This window comes from Chrysemys picta, chromosome 5 (assembly GCF_011386835.1).
Source record: "Chrysemys picta bellii isolate R12L10 chromosome 5, ASM1138683v2, whole genome shotgun sequence".
Lineage (NCBI taxonomy): Eukaryota > Metazoa > Chordata > Testudines > Emydidae > Chrysemys > Chrysemys picta.
The window spans coordinates 124,484,707-124,505,207 of record NC_088795.1 but is presented as its reverse complement, the minus strand read 5'-3'; the positions used below and the strand labels follow the sequence as shown (position 1 = coordinate 124,505,207).

Genomic DNA, 20,501 nt, shown 5'->3' with positions numbered 1-20,501 from the left:
CCCAGCCCTGCAGGGGCACCGACCCCGGCCCGGGGGGACAAGAACTAGCGATCCCCGCCGCTCACCGTGCCGCCGGGCTCCCCAGGACGCGCCACTCCCCACTGCCTGTACCGGTCTCCGCCTCCCGCACCGCTCTGAGCCCGGCCCAGCCGAGCCGCCTTTAAAGGAGCGGCTGAGCCAGCACCTCCTGCAGCCCCCAGGGGTTCCGCCTGCCCGGCCGGGAGAGGCACCCCAAGGCCTGAGGGGGGAGCCCCTCTCGCCCGGCTGCAAGGCGCCGCCCTTCACCCCCTTGCGAGCTGCCCTTGACCGCCCTCCACACCCTCCCTGCGGCTGCCTTTTTTTTTGGGGGCTTGGGGCGGCAAAAAAGCTAGAGCTGGCCCTGGAAATGTCCTAACAAAGAGTCAGATTCTGATATTCTTGCTCACAACAAGTAGCACCTTGTTTTACAAACAGTCCCATTCATTTGAATGGGACCACTTTTGGACTAAAGTGTTACTCATCCTGACCAAGGATATCTGCATCTAATTCCAACAGCTCAATACTAATCCCAGTGAAGTCAATGGCAAAACTACCGCTGACTTAGTAAGATGCAGGATCAAGTACAAGACACCAGCATGGTACATGCATATGACATAAAGAAAATTGAACTGCAGTTACTTATAAACAAAAACTATTATCGAAGTAATAAATTTAACTTGTGACAGCAAGTAACCAAAACCAGGAAATAAAAAAGCTAAATTTGACATGCCACCCTTAAGTCATAGCTGGCAAGACTGGGACCTGTCTTCAAAAAGAACATAATTACCTTTTAAGAAAATAAACACTGACTATATCTTTCATTATAAAAATAAAAAAAATGTAATACAAGAAGTAATAGACAAGATAAATATATACTAAGGGATATTATCCTTGATGCAGGTGTAAAATTTCCATTAATGTTAGTGGGAACTCATCTCACTAATCAGGAGAGATTAGTCCCCATGATGTATTATTAAAATCATGGCATAGAGGAATTTATGTTATTATTCACTCAGTAAGATAGTTGCCAATACTCTAACTCTTACATTTCTATATGGTTTACTGCCTTTACAATCTTGCCTTGTTACGGTGCTGCTCACATCCCGTTGTAGAAACTGCTAAATGAGCTACTAGATCATGTGCTGGATCAACTGGTGAAAATCAGGATAGGTTCAATAAACTCACGAAGATTTACAGCAGCGGAGGATCTTGCCCTTAGTCTCAAGTACCATGGGCGACAGCATTTGGAAAATGTGATGTATTCAGGGATTATATTAACTACAATACATCTACTCTGTAATACATTTTCTAATATGTTACCAACATATATTAGAATAAACATACTTACAACAATATTATTTTTAATACAAACTTATAATGTGAAATACAGAAGACAACAAAATTCTTAACAATAATCTATCATATTGGAGTAAATTTCATTTTTAATACTTGCATTGATTACTGATTTATGATAAATACACTCAGCCAGATTCTGCATTACCCATGTGAAGTAGTAACCTTACTTTGTAATTAGTCCCACTGATGACATAAGAATTTACTCAGAATAGAACAGATTCCAATGGGACAGCATGCAGAATAAGATACTACTAAATTTGAGTAAGGGTGGAAGAAGCTGGTCCAAAGTTTTAATAAACCAGGAGACCTCTCTTGTTAGATTACCTTGTTCAGAATCAGTGGATATTGTTGATCCCATACTGTCAGTGCGGATACGTTCCATGCCCTGCACGGATAGTTGTTCCAATCTACGTTTGAGGTAGCGGTGCTCCCGCTGTAATTGTTCTTTAATATTTAGAGCTTTTCGGTCCTGTTCTTCCAATTTCTTTGGGGGTGAAAAATAAATAATTAAGTCATTAACTTATACCAATTTTAAAATGTAACTTGTTTCAAAATATTTCAATCCATGTTTCTCATATATATGTAATATTTAAAAAATACAAACATATATGGTGGGCCAAAATCTTTTCTTTAGTTCCACTGACTTCAGTAGTTTCAACTGCAGAAGCCAGCAGCGAGTTTGGCCCATAATAGAACACCTATGCTTTGAAAATATCACTTAGAAATTGCTGAGCAACTGGTAAGACTTTCTCAGACTAAGACCCAATTATTGTTGCATTAGTGCTGGGAAATACTTAAATCACTGTACCAATCATTACAAAAAGAAATGAAAAACAGACCATATTAGATTAATACAGAATAAAATAACAAGCAAGAACCAGTTTTCAGTCAGAATGTAATGCTTCCTTAGGTGTAAAAGGGGTTTTAATCATAGATTTTAAGGCCAGAAGGGATCATTCTGATCACTGTCTGACCTCCTGTGTAACACAGGCCAGAGAAGTTTTACTACTTAAGGTTCTCATTAGTTAGGCAATACTGTGATATCATTACAGTAGAAATAGACTCATAGACTCAGACTTTAAGGTCAGAAGGGACCATTATGATCATCTGGTCTGACCCCCTGCATGATGCAGGCCACAAAGCCGTCCCTTCCCTTTCCCTTGACTCTGCTGTTGAAGTCCCCAAATCCTGTGGCTTAGAGACTTCAATTAGCAGAGAATCCTCCTGCTAGCGATCCCTGCCCCATGCTGCGGAGGAAGGCGAAAAACCTCCAGGGCCTCAGCCAATCGACCCTGGAGGAAAATTCCTTCCCGACCCCAAATATGACGATCAGTAGAACCCCGAGCACGTAGGCAAGATTCTCCAGCCTGACCCTCGTTAGCCATTATACTATTTACCTGCCATAGCACGGTATTCCTTTGACTAAAATCATGTTTTTCCATTTAAACCATTCCCTCCATAAACTTATCTAGCTTAATCTTAAAACCAGACAGGTCCTTCGCCCCCACCGTTTCCCTCGGAAGGCTGTTCCAATATTTCACCCCTCTGACGGTCAGAAACCTTCGTCTAATTTCAAGCCTAAACTTCCCCACGGCCAGTTTATATCCATTTGTTCTCGTGTCCACATTAGTACTGAGCTGGAATAATTCCTCTCCCTCCCTGGTATTTATGGTTTGCTAATGGTGAATTTTCTACTTGTACGGTCTATTTGCTTTCCCCCAAATTTCTCCTTGGTAAGTACTGTTCATACATTTGTCATGAAATAGGGGTGTAAAGCCAGTTTTGTCGTAGACAAAAAGCCAGTAAGGTAATTATATTTCTACCCAAAATTTCCCTTATAGTTTTAATAAGAGAAGTTACTGATCAGTTAATACTCAAAGCAAAAACAAAAGAAAAACACCCCCAACATTTGTGCCGTGTTGCTTCTATAAATGGCTACATTATTAATATCAATTTTTGTCTGAGATTTTGACTGAGCCTTTTTGCCAAGTCACCTAAGATCATTTATGGAGGAAAAAAATGGAAGAAGATACTACACTAACTTGGAAGTAAATATAAAGAAGTCTGGGATCATACACAAAAAATATCCACAAATCAAGACCTCGTACATGTAATATATTTTCCTCAGAGACCAACTCCATTAACAATTAAAAATGCGTTATTCTTTTTGCTAGTTGGTCCAGAAGCAGTAAGGGAATCTATAGCAAACTCCCACTTTAGCTGCCTTCACATGATTACCAAGATTCAAGAGACTTATTAGGAAGGACCGTGGCTGCTGGAAGGACTCTTCGCTCACCATATGAATGTGTTTATGCCTGATTTTCTAGACCAGAGTGCTTCGTGAAAGTGTGGAGCAAACAGCAGGTTACCATCCTGAATGATTCCAAAGATCCTGCTGTTTCAGAGTAGCCATCATAAAATAGACGTATTGACCTTTTGAAGGAAGGAATAATGTGCACTGTTGATCTTGGACATTTGCCTCACATTAAGACTTGTCCAAGGCCAGGCACCATTTGTATATATATATTATACATAGATACACACAACATTCCAATCGGAAAAGAGATTAGTCCACCTACACTTGTTGATTTATCAAACTACCTGAGCCCAAGTGATCAGATTTCCTTATTCTCCAGCTGCTACTTATCTGCCACAAACTTGAGCTCTTAGGAACACTTTGACATTAACTCTTGATTCACAGTCAGACTGAAAACTCTATCCAGTACTTCAGTGCAAATATCAGTCTGTTGGGGAAAGGGAATGGAATGTTCAAAATCTACTGAAGTGACTCTGCCATTTTAGCAATAGTGAAGGAAGACAGGCACTAGTGTGACTGTCATTGCAGCTACAATAGCAGGCCCAGCCAGTCTTCAGAACAGTAGTGCTCTACACCTGCTGGAGAGAAGCAATCCAGTGGCAATTCAAGAGGAATAGGATCAGTTTAACTCTTTAAAAAGAAAAACTATTCACTTTCCAAAAATTGGAGATTAATTGTAATGTTCAGAGTGGTCAAGGAACAAAGCAAGCAAAGGGCATTTATTCCTAGCTTTACTGGCATCTGAATGATGTCTCCATGGTTAATCACACAAATTTGTCACTATTCAAAGCAAATCGTAGTTCTGCATTCTGTAGTACAAAGGTCCAATACAGGTAGTATCACTTGCAGATCAGAACAAAAAGGGCATTCACGGCCTTTCATTCACTTTAATCTAAACTATGAGAGGCCTGATTCTCAGCTGATATAAACTGGTGTAGCTACAATGATTTACACCAGCTGAGAATCTCCCTAATATATTTATTACTAACAAGGATGGCTTTGCTTAACTTCATCTACAATATTTGACAAGACCTATAAGTTCCACTCCTGTTAGCTGCATAATTAATAAAATGCTGTATGACAGCAGGCTTCTTCCATCATATTTCAAATTATTTTACTATAAAGTATTATATTCCCTTTAATGCTTTTCTTATTACACAGTGAACTTTGCTGTAACTTTAAAATGAACCAACTGAATGACTACAATACTGGACACAAAACCAGAAGTTTTTTTTAAAGTAATTTTTGTTTTACTCAATTAGTACATCAGATAAAAAATATTTTGAAAGCAGGAGCCATCTTTCAGTTTCTTTTTAATGACTGTCAAGCACTAGAAGATCTAATCGTCAAGGTACAGGGCACATAGTATTACTAATAGCAATAAGCTTTTCCCCTCCATCAGTTTTTCAACCCTGAATAGGGTTGTCTTTTACATCAACAGCAGCGCAGTAGCATACCAGCCTTTCAAAAAATCAGAGAATAGCCATTATTGACTTGTGCATTATGGTTATAAGGCAGAGTATAAACCAGTAGAGATTGAGCAGAAATCAACATTTTATATGCTTGGGACTGCACGGTCATTTTTAAAGTGTTACTTCAGATGAAACAATACTTGATCCAGAGGTTGAAGCGTTTGTAGTAGAAAGAGGGCCTGAGACATAAGGCCTTGTATCAAAGGCCTGGTCTGAGGCCTGGGCTAAAGTAGGGGTCAAAGCTTTGCTGCTATAAACAGGGTTGCCAACTTTCGAATTGCACAAAACCAAACACCCTTGCCCCGCCCCTTCGCTGAAGCCCCACCCCCCACTCACTCCAGCCCCCCTCCATCCATCGCTCACTCTCCCCCACCTTCACTCACTTTCACTGGGCTGGGGCAGGGGTGCGAGAGGGGGTGAGTGCTCTGGCTGGGGAGTGCGGGCTTTGAGGTGAGGCCAGAAATGAGGGGTTCAGGGTGCGGGAGGGGGCTCTGGGCTGGGCAAGGGGTTGGGGTGCGGGAGGGGGTGCAAGCTCCAGCTAGGAGTGTTGGCTCTGAGGTGGGGCCAGGGCCGAGGGGTTTGGAGTGTGGGAGGAGGCTCAGGGCTGGGGCAGGGGTTGGGGTAAGGGGTGTGGGCTCCAGGAGGGAGTTTGGGTATGGGAGGGGGCTCAGGGCTGCGGTCAGGGGTTGGGGTGCGGGAGGAGATGTGGGCTCTGGGAAGGGGCTCAGGCTGGGGTGTGGGTGCAGGGGCTGGGAAGGAGTTAGAGTGTGGGAGGGGTTCTGACCTGGGGCAGGGAGTTCACGATGTGGGCTCTTGCCAGGTGGTGCTTACCTCAGGCAGCTCCTGGTTGGCAGTGCAGCGGGGTAAGGCAGGCTCCCTGCCTACCCTGGCTCTGCGCTGCTTCTGGAAGCAGTCGGCATGTCCAGCCCTAGGCGGTGGCGTGGCCAAGGGGCTCTGCACAGTGCGCGCTGCCCACACCTGCAAGCACCACCCCTGCAGCTCCCACTGGCTGCAATTCCTGGTCAATTGGAGCTGCAGAGCCAGCACTCAAGGCGGGGGCAGCGCACAGAGCCTCCCTGGCCACCCCTGCACCTAGGGGGCCGCAGGGACATGCCAGCCCCTTCCGGGAGCTGCGCGGACCAATGGCAGGCGGGAGTCTGCCTTAGCCCTGCTGCGCCACCGACCCGACTTTTAACGGCCCAGTCAGCAGTGCTGGCCGGAACCACCAGGGTCCCTTTTCGACCGGGCATTCCGGTCAAAAACCAGACGCCTTGCAAACCTAGGTATAAAGCAAAGTTAAGTTGTGAGCAAGAGGCAGGCCCTGCTCACAGAATCTGGCAAGAATAGGGCTGATATTGCAGAAACATATATTCCTAAGTAGTGCTAGGTACAAGAATATACATGCAAACACATTCCAAAAGGGTACCAGAACACCCCAATACTAGTACATTTCCCAAAGATAACAGGAACATGCTGACCCATCTTAAAGATAAGGTCATGATGACAGCATGATGGGTAGAGATATTTTGATTAAACCAATAGGTACAAGGCAAAGGGTGGTACCCAAATATGTCAGAGGGTGACACCTAGATACGCCACAGGAGCAATACATAACTTGTTTGTATTGATGTATAAAGAGGTTATCTCAGAGGGAGTGTCTTTGGCCAGCCGAGAGGGATAGTGGAAAGTCCCATCACTAACTGAGCTGCGTCCATTGTCACAGGTATACATGCACTGAGTGTACTTGTAGCAAGTATAAGACACCAATACCGTGCTTCATCAACAATAAACCTGACCAAGTTCCTTCGCTACGAACTGAGTCTGTGGTTATTGGGCAGCTCAATCAAAGTCTGCTATCTCCGCTATCTGTGCAGAGCTGGGACACCATGCTGAAAGAACACACGCAGCCAAACATCGGACCACAGTATTTAATAAAGACCTGGCCATAGGGAAGATCAGAAATACTACATGTGGATTTACTGTTAAAAAAGAAAAAATGTTTCTTTTCAACCAATACATATTCCTGAAGGTTCTATTTTAAAGAAAACAAAGTATGGATGGATATTTTTGTTTTTACCTTGATATGCATCTTGGCTCTTTTCAACAGACTTAGAGTGGTGTGTCTGGTGCTATCTGGCCCAAGAGGCACAAGCTGTTTTAGCTGCTCCAAATATAGCCGGAGTTTAGCTCGTCTGAAATTATTAAAAATGAAGAATGTTGTAGAAAAGTTACTCTGTGATAGCATATCCTGTATACAAACACCATCTGCTTGCCTGGATTTCTGTATAGAAGTTGATTCAACAGCAATGGCTTCCTTTCCTCTCCCTTTGTCAAAGCTTCAGGTCACTTGAAATAATAATAGCTGGCACTTCTGTAGTGCTTTTCAGATCTAGATCTCAAAGCAGTTTGCAAGCTTGAATATGAATCATTATCCCCATTTTAGAGAGAGGGAAACAAAAACAGAGATGTGGATTAATTTGGCCAAGGCCGCAAAGGGAGTCAGTGGCAGAGCCAGGAAGGGAAAACGGGCTCAACCCAACTGCTATTCGTGTCAGAGTGAGTTTTTCAATTGACTTAAATGGGAATTGGATCAAGCACTATGTCTCCTGATGCCCTATCTAGTGGGAAAATATATCCATCCAAAAAAATATATATATGTTCCATCTTTCATCACACATCAAGAATGGTGTTTGCAGTAAAAACAAAAGGGGAAAATTAGGAGTTACAACTATGGCATATTCTGTCATGTTTACTACACTATTCCTTCGTAAGTAGCACTTCTAGCTATTACAATTTGCCTCCTACATTAAACAACACCCAGTCCAGCAGTAAAAAGAAAGATGATAAACATCTATAAGCTGGTATTCTGTGTGTGTTTTTAAAGCATTCTGTGTTTTCTTTCACCAACTGGCTGGCAGTAGACACACAAAATAGTTTGTGAAATATTTTTACTTTAGAACCCTAAAACAAAGCAAGTGATAAAACAAAACATTCCAAGAGTATAGTTCTGCATTTTAAAAAAATAAATACTTCCTACTTTTTTGTATATACAACTGAACAAGAAGCAATATGAAGTTTCCATGTGTCTTTACAATGAAGTGGATAACTAAGTGATTACTTAAGCAATGTTTGTAATCTTGTGCTCTTTTCTGTCAGTCTTATCTCAGTGAGAAATTAAAATCAGCATTCTTCATATGTATTAGCATGAATGGGCCTTTTTAACATCAGAGAAGATTAGTCTTAATAGACTGATGATCCTAAAGCTGCCTAAGACCCCCCCAGAAGCAATAATAATAATAATTAATAAAGAAAATTACAAATATGCCATAAATAATCATTTTCTGCAAAGATACAACTTTTCATTTCAAGTCTGCTACATGCTGCAGTACATCAAACAATTTAGCATGGTAATTATTGACTTCTGAACAAAAATTGCTGATACTTTGCTTTCTTTTTTTTATTACTATTTAGAACAAGTGTTCGACATCAACATTTAACAGAGGTTAAGACAATTTATTAATGCATAAAAGGCCATGCAGAAGACAGAAGACAAACATGTAGACAAACAATTTTTTTAACTTTTTATGACAGATGAACTATGAAAATACAGATAATTGCAAAACATACGACGTCTATAATACTGCATGTCTGACTACATATATCACACTCGTTAGTTAATCTCTATGCAATCAATAAAAATTAACATATAACATATCAATAATTGCTACAATAAGTGTGAATTAAAATGGCATAATTGTAAAAAGTGCTAATATGAGATCATTTTTCCTCCTTCAGCCAATCAGGAAAGGAGCACACTGTTGAAAAATGTGATGTTTTTGGAGAAAGATCACCACACGACTTCCTGTCTGTGCATGGGGTCTTGTATTGAAATACAAGGCTTTACATTCGTAATCTAAACTTTAAAAATGGAAAAAGATCCCATGAATAGGGCCATATTCAACAACCTGCTCAAGCACATGCCTAACTCTAAACAAGAGCAGCCCATTGCACAGGAATACTTAAGCAGCTTGCAGAGTCAGGGCCCGGATTCTGATCTTTAACACGATCTGAAAGGTTAAATAACATTATTAGAATCTACAAATGCAGAAACTTTCAACCCGGGAGATTTATTATCTATACATCTATAACCTCTAAAAAGTGTCTGGGGGTTTTGTTTTGTTTTTTTGAATTACCAATTTGCTTCTTGGATGAAACTAGGGGAAACGTTTTCAAAAGGGAAATTTTCTAAATTTGCACACAATCATTTGTGTGTACAATCAGCAGTCTTTAGATGCAGTAGCAGGATTTTTGCACATACATCAGGAGAGTGGAGATTAAGGAAGCAGCAGCAATGAAGCGGATGAGAATAGAACACAAAGTGGTGCAGTAAAAAGTTAAATAAACTGTACTATAGCAATCAATACATTAAGAGCAGCTAAATTATGTAGAAATATACAGGACTGTTAATAAATGGGATTTGTATTGTTAATCAAGAAAAACTCATATAAAAATGCAACCTTCTTACTAAGCTTACTTGCTCTCTGAGTGCTCAGAGACATGTCTGCTGACTTTAGTGACAAAATAAGGTTTTACAACTCTTCAGCCTGAAGAGCTTTAAAACAAATAGAAATTAAACACACACAAATTCCAGTGGAAATAGTTTTATCTATTTATTTATTTGTAAAGCATCTATTCCTCTGTATTATGTGCAACTCAGAGATTGCAGCATTTGTGCATAGTAACCAGAAAGAGAAACTGGCAGAAACTGACTAGACTATTTTCACTGATCACGGTGAGAAAAATACAAAAAGACAAATGACCTTAGCAGTGATAAATATATTACACTTTTAAAATGTCTTCACTTTTAATAATCTTGATAAGTATTCCAAAGAGTGCATACGTTCAGACCCAGCTCCACATAAATGAGATTCTAACTGGTTGGAAACCGACTTAATGCCTGGAAGTTGGGATCTCCTTAAACTGATTTCTAATGTATTCGATATACACATATTCCTGATGCTAAAAGGTTAAACTGTTCTGACAAATGTGCATACATGTTTACATAAAACAAAGGTAAAGCAATGACCCCAGGTCTGAAAAGGCCAAGTGTACATGGCTTTTCAATATCTATGTTATGAACAGCTCTACCTTTCCAATCTCCTGGGCAAGGAACATCAGTTGAAGAATTGTGTAAATCCATATTATGGATGGCTTTTCATGTAATTCAGTCATAAATGTTTCACATACAAATCTGAGTACAAACTGTGTGTGCATATGACCAAGGACAAATATATTACCTATTGTCATGTGAACAAGTTCATGCAAACATCGGGTTTAGATAATTGCAATAAAACAGATTGTTCTTACCAAGTGTCAGAACTGAAAAAACAATTATTAAATTAAATCCCAGGTTTCATAAAAAAAACAACACAAAGAACTCCAAACACTATTCAGCCAGCAATTTGGTTATTTATATGCACTGAGTGACAGCATTATTGGGAAAATTTTCCAATCTTTTAAAAAAACTGGCTCAGCTAAATCAACTTCAAAATCAGGTTAGAGCAACAGTGTACACATGGTTTTAGGTAATTTGTGGTGGTCTGAGCTGTTTTTACTAAACTGCTTTCAAGACCACTTCAACTCTGGAAACTGGTTCTGTCAAAATGGGTCAGGCCCTTTAGGCTGGGTCTACACCTTGGCTCTAAACAATTTTAAAATTGGTTTAATCGAACAAAGTTTTGTAAGTGTTTAGTAAATTCTCCCAGTGTACATGGGCCCAAAATCTAAAAAACATGTCTTTTTAGCACATCAAGCAGTAAGATATTAGACTAAGCAGAAGAAAAGTCTTGTGTATGCTAGAGAAATCTGTGATTCCAAGAACTTGTTTTACCACTGGAATGCTGGTAAAACACTTCAGGTTTAAGAACTACTGTAGTTCCAACTGTTTCAGTCTGATCCATTTTAGTGCCAGTGTGGATGTGGACTAGCTGAAATGGTTCAATTAGTCCTCCGCTGTCCCAACCTACAACATGGGCTTTTTGAAATGTCCCGAAATCTACTGCTTCTGGGAAATATTCTGGGAACTGCGAGATACCTGTGGGACAGAGGAGGAGTCAGAGTGCATTGCAAACAAAATGGTTTAGAAGAGCACTAATGAGGGCAAGAGACACAAATTTGCAATGGGTTTTAAATTAAAGATTGGACACAATGAACCTTTTATGCTTAAGCTAGTCCTAACCAACTGGTTCAATTTTCTAGTCCAGACAGAGTGTACTCGAAGGACCAAATTCTGCCCTTGTTTGCCTGCAATGCACCCATATGTTTTGGTACAGAAAACTTTGCTTTAAAGAGGATGGAGTTATTGCAGACAATGTGGATGAACAAAGAACTCAAAATGTAGCTCTGGGAAACAATACTATACAATTACCAAACTCTGGATAATAGTACTGTATTTGTCAAGCTAATTCAAGTCCCTCCTCTTAGGTATTAACCTATTTTTTCCACACTTAAAGCCTGCCGCAATCCTATATAATGACATGAGATTCACTAAAAGGGACTGTGTTACAACAATGTGAACTTGGTCACATTGAAAATATGTAGTATGTTTATTCCTTGTTAAATGTAACTTCATATAATTTTATTTAAAATACAGGCCACCTTTAGAAATCATTTGTGGAATGTTTACCTTGTAATGACTTATGGGCCAATCCTAAAGAGTTAAGCCAGTAGGAGTTTACATGTTGCAGGATCAGGCCTTTTCTTCATTGAACCACTGTGCCTGCTCCTGCAGTTAACATCTTTTTAATTAATACAGTTATCGTTCTGTATAGCAACTAATATTTTACACCAGGTCACACTGTGTGTATTGTGCTAAGGGTTTTGCTGTAAATTGCCTTACTCTTTCTGTGTATATGTGTGTGTGTGTTTTACTATCTGCCTAAAGATAGGCATGTGCTCAAGGGCATTGATGAATGAGGGCCTTAATTCCTATTAAATTCTATAACACTTTTCCTCTAATGATATTTGTACAGGCTAATTAAAGTTATTTTGTGCCTATGAAAATATAAAGTTATCTTTGTTTAAAGTAGTCTGTAAGTAAAAGGAAAGCATCAATCAATGCTAATAAGAAATGTTTCTAGAGAAACCAACTCAGTTGTGGCCTAGACACAATTTAAAAGTAGATTAATTGCAATGTAAGACTGTACGAACTGTGCATTTCAAAGCATGACATTCTACTTTTTCCATATTTATCCAGCCACAAAGAGTCCAGGCCCCAGTCAGGAAGAGTCCTGATTTTTATTTTTAGCCCTCCCAATAAATATTTCCAACAAACAAAAATATTTAACAGTGAATCCCAAGTCTAACTCAAATTTCACAATATGCTTCAGCTATATAGCAATTGTGCTTTAATGAAGAGGGAAGAAAAACTCTTAGTACCAAGGCACTGTACCATGGCAAGGCACCCAGTGTGCTGCACTTGAACTTTCTGATAGCTATGGGATGTGTGAAATAGTTGCTTACAGTCTAGTGCCATAGAGCTAAAAACTGAACATTCAGTAGTGTTCTCTATCTATAGCAGACCTCTGTGCTTCTATTGTGCAAGCAACAACAACAAAAAGATAGATATAGCACATATTATGGTAGATGTACCATTTTTGCTTACTAAGGCCTCAATTCTGCAAGTTGTTCTGTGTACATGGAGTATAAGTCAAAGTCCCTGGAAATCGAAGGGGTCTTTCCATTGACTTCCAAGGGCTTTGGATCAGGCCTTAAATACACACACAAGACCTTCTGCAGCAAGGTCTGTGGAGTGTGTGTTACTCTGGCACAGCACACAGGAAAAACTGTAGCTGCTTAATTTAATTTAAAAAGGTGGACTGTAGTGAATTAGCTCTGAAAGTCAGTCATACAATCCGTGCAGTAGCCTCTGTGTTATTTACTTTAATAGTAGTATTAATTTCATTCTCTCCCTACATTTTCAGTGTTCTACAGCAGATCTCTACATTGCCCATGCATCTACATGGCTGAAGCTATCTGGAAAGAAGCTGAAGGTTTTTGCAGCTGGATAAGGATGAGTTGGGGCTTTTGTATTTGGAAAGGTACAGGTGGTGGCTTGGGTTTGAGGCATAAGCACATTGGCTGGATAAATCTTCTAAAACAATCAACAATGAAAGACTTAACAATATTGACATTAAAAGTATCTTTTAGCTTCAGTGTGTACACCCCACTGAAATGAGTGGTGCTGTTCACATCTATAGAGCTAATGTTTCAGGCTGTCTGCAGACTCAGGAACACAACCCTACATCAGTTCATGCTTAGTTCACATTTTCAAGCTTTTTTTCACACTCAGACAACTAGAAATTTGTTTTTTCTTAAAAACAAAAGCTTTTAGCTTGAAGCATAATTCTGCAGCAAGGGATGGATTCAGTGGCAAATTCTGCAGCCAGAGACTCATGTAAAATAAAAAGTCCTGACAAACTGCACCACTGAACCAGAACTACCTCTGGGATTTGGGGGCACTAACAAACCATGGTCAGTAATGGGATGGAGAAAGGGAAGAGAAAATTTTTTGGCCACTGACACCAGGGCAGACCTCTACTGGTTAAAAAAAAAAGCAATGGACCACAAAGAGCATAGACCAGTTTTTTGATTGTGTTTTTGAAAACACAATCTCATCCAAAGACCAATATATCATTAACTGACTGGTAATCAATTCATCTACCTTTAGAAGGATGAAAGTCTAAACAGGCTTTGCCAAGACAATATTGTTGTATGAAAGAAACAAAGCTTTTACAACAGCTTTTGTAGTAAGGTACTCTTCTGTTTAATAAAATGACCTAAGCTTGAAATATCCACTTGTTCATTTGGTGAGCAGAAAGCTTTTCCTGGTGAGTGTGTGTGTTTCATTGGAGAGGAGGGGGGGGGGTGGGGGGGTGTAAGCCATCAATTTCTGCAGAATTTTAAGTTTTGGGGTGTGTTTTCCTTAGTTCTCTACTCCTTGTGATTGCAAAGATAACATTTTAGTATGAACAGAAACAGTATGGAATTCCTGAGTTTTGAGACTGCTCCAATGTTTACCGCTGCCCAATACTGACATGAGTTATGTGAGTTTCACTGTGCTTTTGCTCAAGAAAGCTTTGAGCAAAAGTTGAGATGGGTCACTGGAGCTAACCATGTAGGAGGATGACTCAAAAATGGAAACCGTAGGAAGGGATAGTGTAGAACCTTATCCATTCTCTGAATTCTTACCAGGGACCACACTGGTGAAACCCTGTCATTTTTATTAGCTTTAATAGGTTTAGTTTTCTAAAAAGTAGGCAACTAGTATTTTTTTCAAGCCCTGAAAAATGACCCTGAATAAACAAGAACCACCATATATACCATCCAGTTAATTGGTTGGTTGTAATGTAACCTCATTCTCCAACTGCCTAATTAAATTACATTATTGTCAAAGTTTGCATACCAGCAATGAAGTAGAACACGAAGATTGATGACTTGGGAACCTATACCTGTACTACAAAAACCTCTTGCAGAAGACAAAGAAAAGACTGGCTACTGATTACATTCAGTCTCCTGTGAATTTATCCTTTTTAAGAATGGTGACATCTGGTTTAGATCACTGTATACAAATTTACATTCCATAGTATTCAGTGCATACTTCAGCTCTCACAAAATGGGACTACATTAAATATTACCTATCCTGGGCCCAGGTTCAAAACTTTGACTTGGGCCTTTTTCCTTCTGAAGTTTGAGGCTTGTCCAGGCTATAGAAGAATATTTGTGTGACACCAGAAATTATTTCTACATCTTTTAGCAAACATAAATACAGGGAAATATCTGTAATACCACAAATGTATAAATTCTTGGCCAGCTCTGCAAGTTGGCACTAGCATCCAGAAAGCTGGGCTTGGAGCAAGTTGGGGACAGGTGAACACAGGCTGCATTGTGCAGGGGATGCACTTGACTCATTAGAGAGAGAGTGGCTGGCAGAAAGTCTCGACAGCATTTTTCTCACAATCAGTTCACAGATGAGTACCACTGGTGGCTGCCCTTTAGGATAGTCACTCCACCATGTTTCCTAAAGAACAGTGAAGTGCTACACAGCAGCAAACCAGGAGAAAAAGAATTGGAGCAATATGATAAAAGTGGCAGAGCAGCCCCAGGGAATTCCCTAGCACAGGGACAACACAGGACTGCATATGCCAGAATAGAGGCATATTAGAGAGACAAGCTGGGTGAAGTACTATCTTTTATTGGACCAACTTCTGTTGGCGAGAGAGACAACCTTTGGAGCTACACAGAGCTCTTACTCAGGTCTGGGAAAGGTAGTCAGAGTATCACAGCTAAATACAAGAATGAACAGATGGTTTAGTATAAGTAGTTAGAATATGTGCTAAGGGACCATTCAAGGTGAAGTGGCTCATTAAAACCCCTGTAGTCATAGGACAAAAAAAAGGGGTTAGTGCATTTACAGACTGTTGTAATAAGCATTAAATCCAGTGTTTTTATTACGACCATGATTTTTAGGGTCTAGCAGAGTTATGAATTTAAGCTCACATGCTCATATTTTGAAAGTGTTGTGCATGTTTCCTTTAAGGATGAGGACTGAGAGGTCAGATATAGAGTGATTGCTTTGTGAAAAGTGTTCACTCCGCAGGTCATGTGGTGTTTTTATCTTTTATCATTTTCCTGTTGAGTTCATTTGAGAGAACAGCGATTGGTTTCACCCACATAATAGGTATTGGGGAGTTTAGTGCATTGGATGAGGTACACCACATGTTGTGATAAGCATGTGTAGGACCCATGAATCTCGAAAGGTGTGTTGTGGGGGGTGTTGATCATTGTAGCTGTGGAGATATGTCTTCGGGTTTTGCATCTCTTTTGGCAGGGTCTGGTGCTGCTTTGAGTTGATATGTCCTGGTCTGCAGGGAGCTTGCTTCTGATGATGAGCTTGGAGAGGGTGGGGGGTTGTTTGAAGCCAAAAGAGGGGATGCAGGAAAGACTTCTTTCAGGATGGGGTCCCCACTGATTATATGGGTTGTAGTTATTTGATTACACTCTGTATATGTTCTAAAGAGGGGTTGTAGGTGAAAACTAGGGGTATGGAGGCATGTCAGACACAAGCAGGAATGACTAGAGTACTGCCATAAATTAGAGGCAGTTGCTAAGACTGTGGTAAATTAAAGCAGGCTCTGAGTGTTGCAATGACCTTCAGAGCAACCTAGAGTATGGAAGGCATAAAAGTGGCTTGAAGCTATCTTTGTCCCCCCCATCTCAGCGCTGCACCTTTATCCTACTGACACTAGTATGCAGTACCATCTTGATTATACGCAGAATGTTAGGCTCCAATTTGAAATATAGTGCAATGCTCATTCCATTTGTGGTTTTGCCCATCTGGGCAGCAAATAAGAATCAACTCCGTTTTGTCTATATCAATCTCTTTTCATATAGTTAACTGCACATGCCTGGTTGAGAATCTGCAAGGTCTGACAACACTGGTTCTGCTGCTGGTTGTACAAACCTTAGATCCTGTCACTTGAGCAAGGCTTACATCCCTGCCCTGACAAAAGAATCATGTAGTGGAGATGGGGCAATAGGGAAACTGTGGATTTTTTCAGTAAGTTTTCACCCTTTGTGACTTTTTTTTTTTTTTGGGCAGAAGAGTGTGAAGTGGGCCTAGATCTTTTGTTGTGTATCCATTTATCTTACAGCTGGAAACAAACCACCATTCTTTTGTCGTTGTGAATAACTGACATTAATTTTGAACATTTGAGATGGTATATTAAATTTATCACCTGCATAAAAGGAAATTCTGTTTAAGATATTCCCTGTTTTTATCTCTTTTACTCCTCCCCGCCCCCATACGGTTTGATATGCGTACGAGTGGCTCTACTGAAATGGTGAACAGAAGTAGGAAAGAGGCCAACCCTCATATGTACCTCTTTAAGTATAAGGAATTTTGAGCAATAACGCCAACGACATCTAGTACAATGAAGAAATACAGCTGAATGAAAAAGGTGCATTTATACAGGATTTGTTGAGATTATTTCCTCTTCAGTACACTAAAAAAATCCAATGGCATGCCTACATCCCATGGCACCTATGTAATCCAGGGAGATAAACAGCAATGCCTCTTAGAGAACTATGCAAACTCTTGAAATACACACACAAATATCCATACATAAGCATACACACCGCTGGGAACAGCATTTACAAAAATAAAACTGTTAATAGGTTCATTTCTTCAAAGCTGTTTTTTTTTTTTTAAAGGCTCACCGCCACATCATACCCTTTCACTCACTCATTTTGCACACTAAAATGCTCGAACTTTTTCCCCCATGTAACACAGCTCCACAAATCCATCGGTTTTAATTTTGGTTTTATTTGTTTATTTGTTAAATTTGCAAAATAGAAAATCTCCAATCTTCATAAGTCAGTCTGGTGCCTAAGGAAATTGAGGGCCTAGTCCAACAAACCCTTGAGGGCAATGAGATTTCCATTTCAGGACCTATTTGTCCAGATACTGGTACACTATAGGTTTAATTCCATTACTTTACATATACACACATCCTGGACATATATCTTAAAACTCCAAGGCCTGATTCTGCCCTAAATTATACCATTGTAAATAAGGAGGAACTCCACTAAAGTCAATGTGTGGTTAAACTGGTTTTATACCAGTGTAAGGGAGAACAAAATGACATCTCCATTCTTCTAGAAATTAACTTTATTATTTTAAACAATACTCCCCCTAGGGTGTGGGTTCAATCAACATGTACGCACACACACTGTGCATAATCAGGCACAAGACACACTGTGGCTCAGCACACACAAGCTGTGTATTTATCGACTGACAACACACATCCTGGAGCAAGTTGCTGCTTACAAATCAGCTCATGGCTTGAAACCTGCTTTAATTATCAGTGTTTCCCCACATCAAAATGCTAAACAAGGACACTGTGTCTCTGGACTGTGGCCAAGAGGAAGGGATCTAGAAAAAAAAGTGTAATGCTAGCAAATCTGAGTTGCAACACAGACTACATCGACAATGCATAGTACAGGGCTCTCAGCAAGCATTTTAGTCCAAGAATGATAGAGGATTTCTTGGGTTTTTTTGTTTGTTTTTGTTTACTAAAAAGAAAATATATTTTTGTAACACTCAATTTCCCTTAGCGGGTGGTATTGAGTTGATGGCGAGGCAGGCCAAGTTAGATATGGAGATTAATTAGGGACAGCTGAAAACAATATCCTCTTTGCTTTATGACAAAACACAAAGCTGTTGGGAGGTACACATCCTGCTTTGCTAATCACCCAGAAGAAACAGTGATCAGTGGGTGAAGGCAATATAAATCCATGTTAAATCCCTTCTCCCACCCACAATTAACTAGAGAATAGACAGATAAGATAGATGCTTCTTGGAGCAGCCATTCCGGAACCCACCAGAGGAGAGGCAATTCTTGATTTAGTCCTAAGTGGAGCACAGGATCTGGTCTAAGAGGTGAATATAGCTGGACCACTTGGTGACCATGATATAATTAAATTTAATATCTCTGTGGCAGGAAAAACACCACAGCAGCCCAATACTATAGCATTTCATTTCAGAAAGGGGAACTACACAAAAATGAGGAGGTTAGTTAAACAGAAATTAAAGGGTACAGTGCCAAAAGTGAAATCTCTGCAAGTTGCATGGAAACTTTTTAAAGACAGCATAATAGATGCTCAACTGAAATGTATTTTCCAAATTAAAAAACATAGTAAGAGAACTAAAAAAGAGCCACCGTGGCTAAACAACAAAGTAAAAGAAGCAGTGAGAGGCAAAAAGGCATCCTTTAAAAAGTGGAAGTTAAATCCTAGTGAGGAAAATAGAAAGGAGCATAAACATTGGCAAATGAAGTGTAAAAATACAATTAGGAAGGCCAAAAAAAGAATTTGAGGAACAGTTAGCCCGAGACTCAAAAAGTAATAGCAAATATTTTTTTTAAGTACATCAGAAGCAGGAAGCCTGCTAAACAACCACTGGACGATCGAGGTGCTAAAGAGCACTCAAGGACAATAAAGCCATTGCGGAGAAACTAAATGAATTCTTTGCATCGGTCTTCACGGCTGAGGATGTGAAGGAGATTCCCAAACCTGAGCCATTCTTTTTAGGTGACAGATCTGAGGAACTGTCCCATATTCAGGTATCATTAGAGAAAGTTTTGAAACAAATTGATAAATTAAACAGCAGTAAGTCACCAGGACCAGATGGTATTCACCCAAGAGTTCTGAAGGAACTCAAATGTGAAATTGCAGAACTACTAACTGTAGTTTATAACCTATCACTTAAATCAGCTTCTGTACCAGATGACTGGAGTATAGCTAATGTGATGCCAATTTTTAAAAAGGGCTCCAGAGGTGATCCTGGCAATTACAGGCCTGTAAGCCTGACTTCAGTACCAGGCAAACTGGTTGAAACTATAATAAAGAACAATATTGTCAGACATATAGATGAACATAATTTGTTGAGGAAGAGTCAACATGGTTTTATTAAAGGGAAATCATGCCTCACCAATCTATTAGAATTCTTTGAGGGGGCCAACAAGCATGTGGACCAAGGGGATCCAGTGGATATAGTGTACTTAAATTGTCAGAAAGCCTTTGACAAGGTCCCTCAGCAAAGGCTCTTATGCAAAATAAGCTGCCACGGGATAAGAGGGAAGGTGCTCTCATGAACTGGTAGCTAGTTAAAAGATAGTAAACAAAGGGTAGGTATAAATCAGTGACTCTCAAACTTTTGTACTGGTGACCCGTTTCACATAGCAAGTCTCTGAGTGCGACCCCCCCTTATAAATTAAAAACACTTTTTTATATATTTAACATCATTATAAATGCTGGAGGCAAAGTGAGGTTTGGGGTGGAGGCTGACAGCTTGTGACCCCCCCATGTAATAACCTCGTGACCCCCTGAGGGGTCCCGACCCCCAGTTTGAGAACCCCTGGTATAAATGGTCAGTTTTCAGACTGGAGAGCGGTAAATAGTGGTGTCCCAAGGGGTATGTTCTGGGACCAGGCCTATTAAACATATTCATAAATGATCTGGAAAAAGGGGTAAACCGTGAGGTGACAAAATTTGCAGATGATACAAAATTACTAAAGATAATTAAGACCCAGGCAAACTGCGAAGAGCTACAGAAGGATCTCTCAAAACTGGGTGACTGGCCAACAAAATGGCAGACGATATTTAATGTTGATAAATGCAAAGTAATGCACATTGGAAAACATAATCCCAACTATACATATAAAATGATGGGGTCTAAATTAGCTGTTACCACTCAAGAAAGAGATCTTGGAGTCATTGTA

At 40.0% G+C, this 20,501-nt stretch overlaps 1 protein-coding gene across 3 annotated transcripts in view; it reads right to left on the bottom strand.

Moving 5' to 3' along the window:
* The window catches only part of MXD4 (MAX dimerization protein 4), a 45,033-nt gene that overhangs the window by 4,000 nt on the left and 20,532 nt on the right, over positions 1 to 20,501 (bottom strand). For all 3 annotated transcript variants that reach the window (XM_005292384.4, XM_005292385.4, XM_042855540.2), the window contains exons 4-5: positions 7,241 to 7,355; positions 1,699 to 1,858 (exon numbers count right to left, since the gene is read on the bottom strand). In XM_005292384.4, coding sequence (XP_005292441.1) covers positions 1,699 to 1,858; positions 7,241 to 7,355 — 275 coding nt within the window. The remainder of the gene's footprint in view (positions 1 to 1,698; positions 1,859 to 7,240; positions 7,356 to 20,501) is intronic.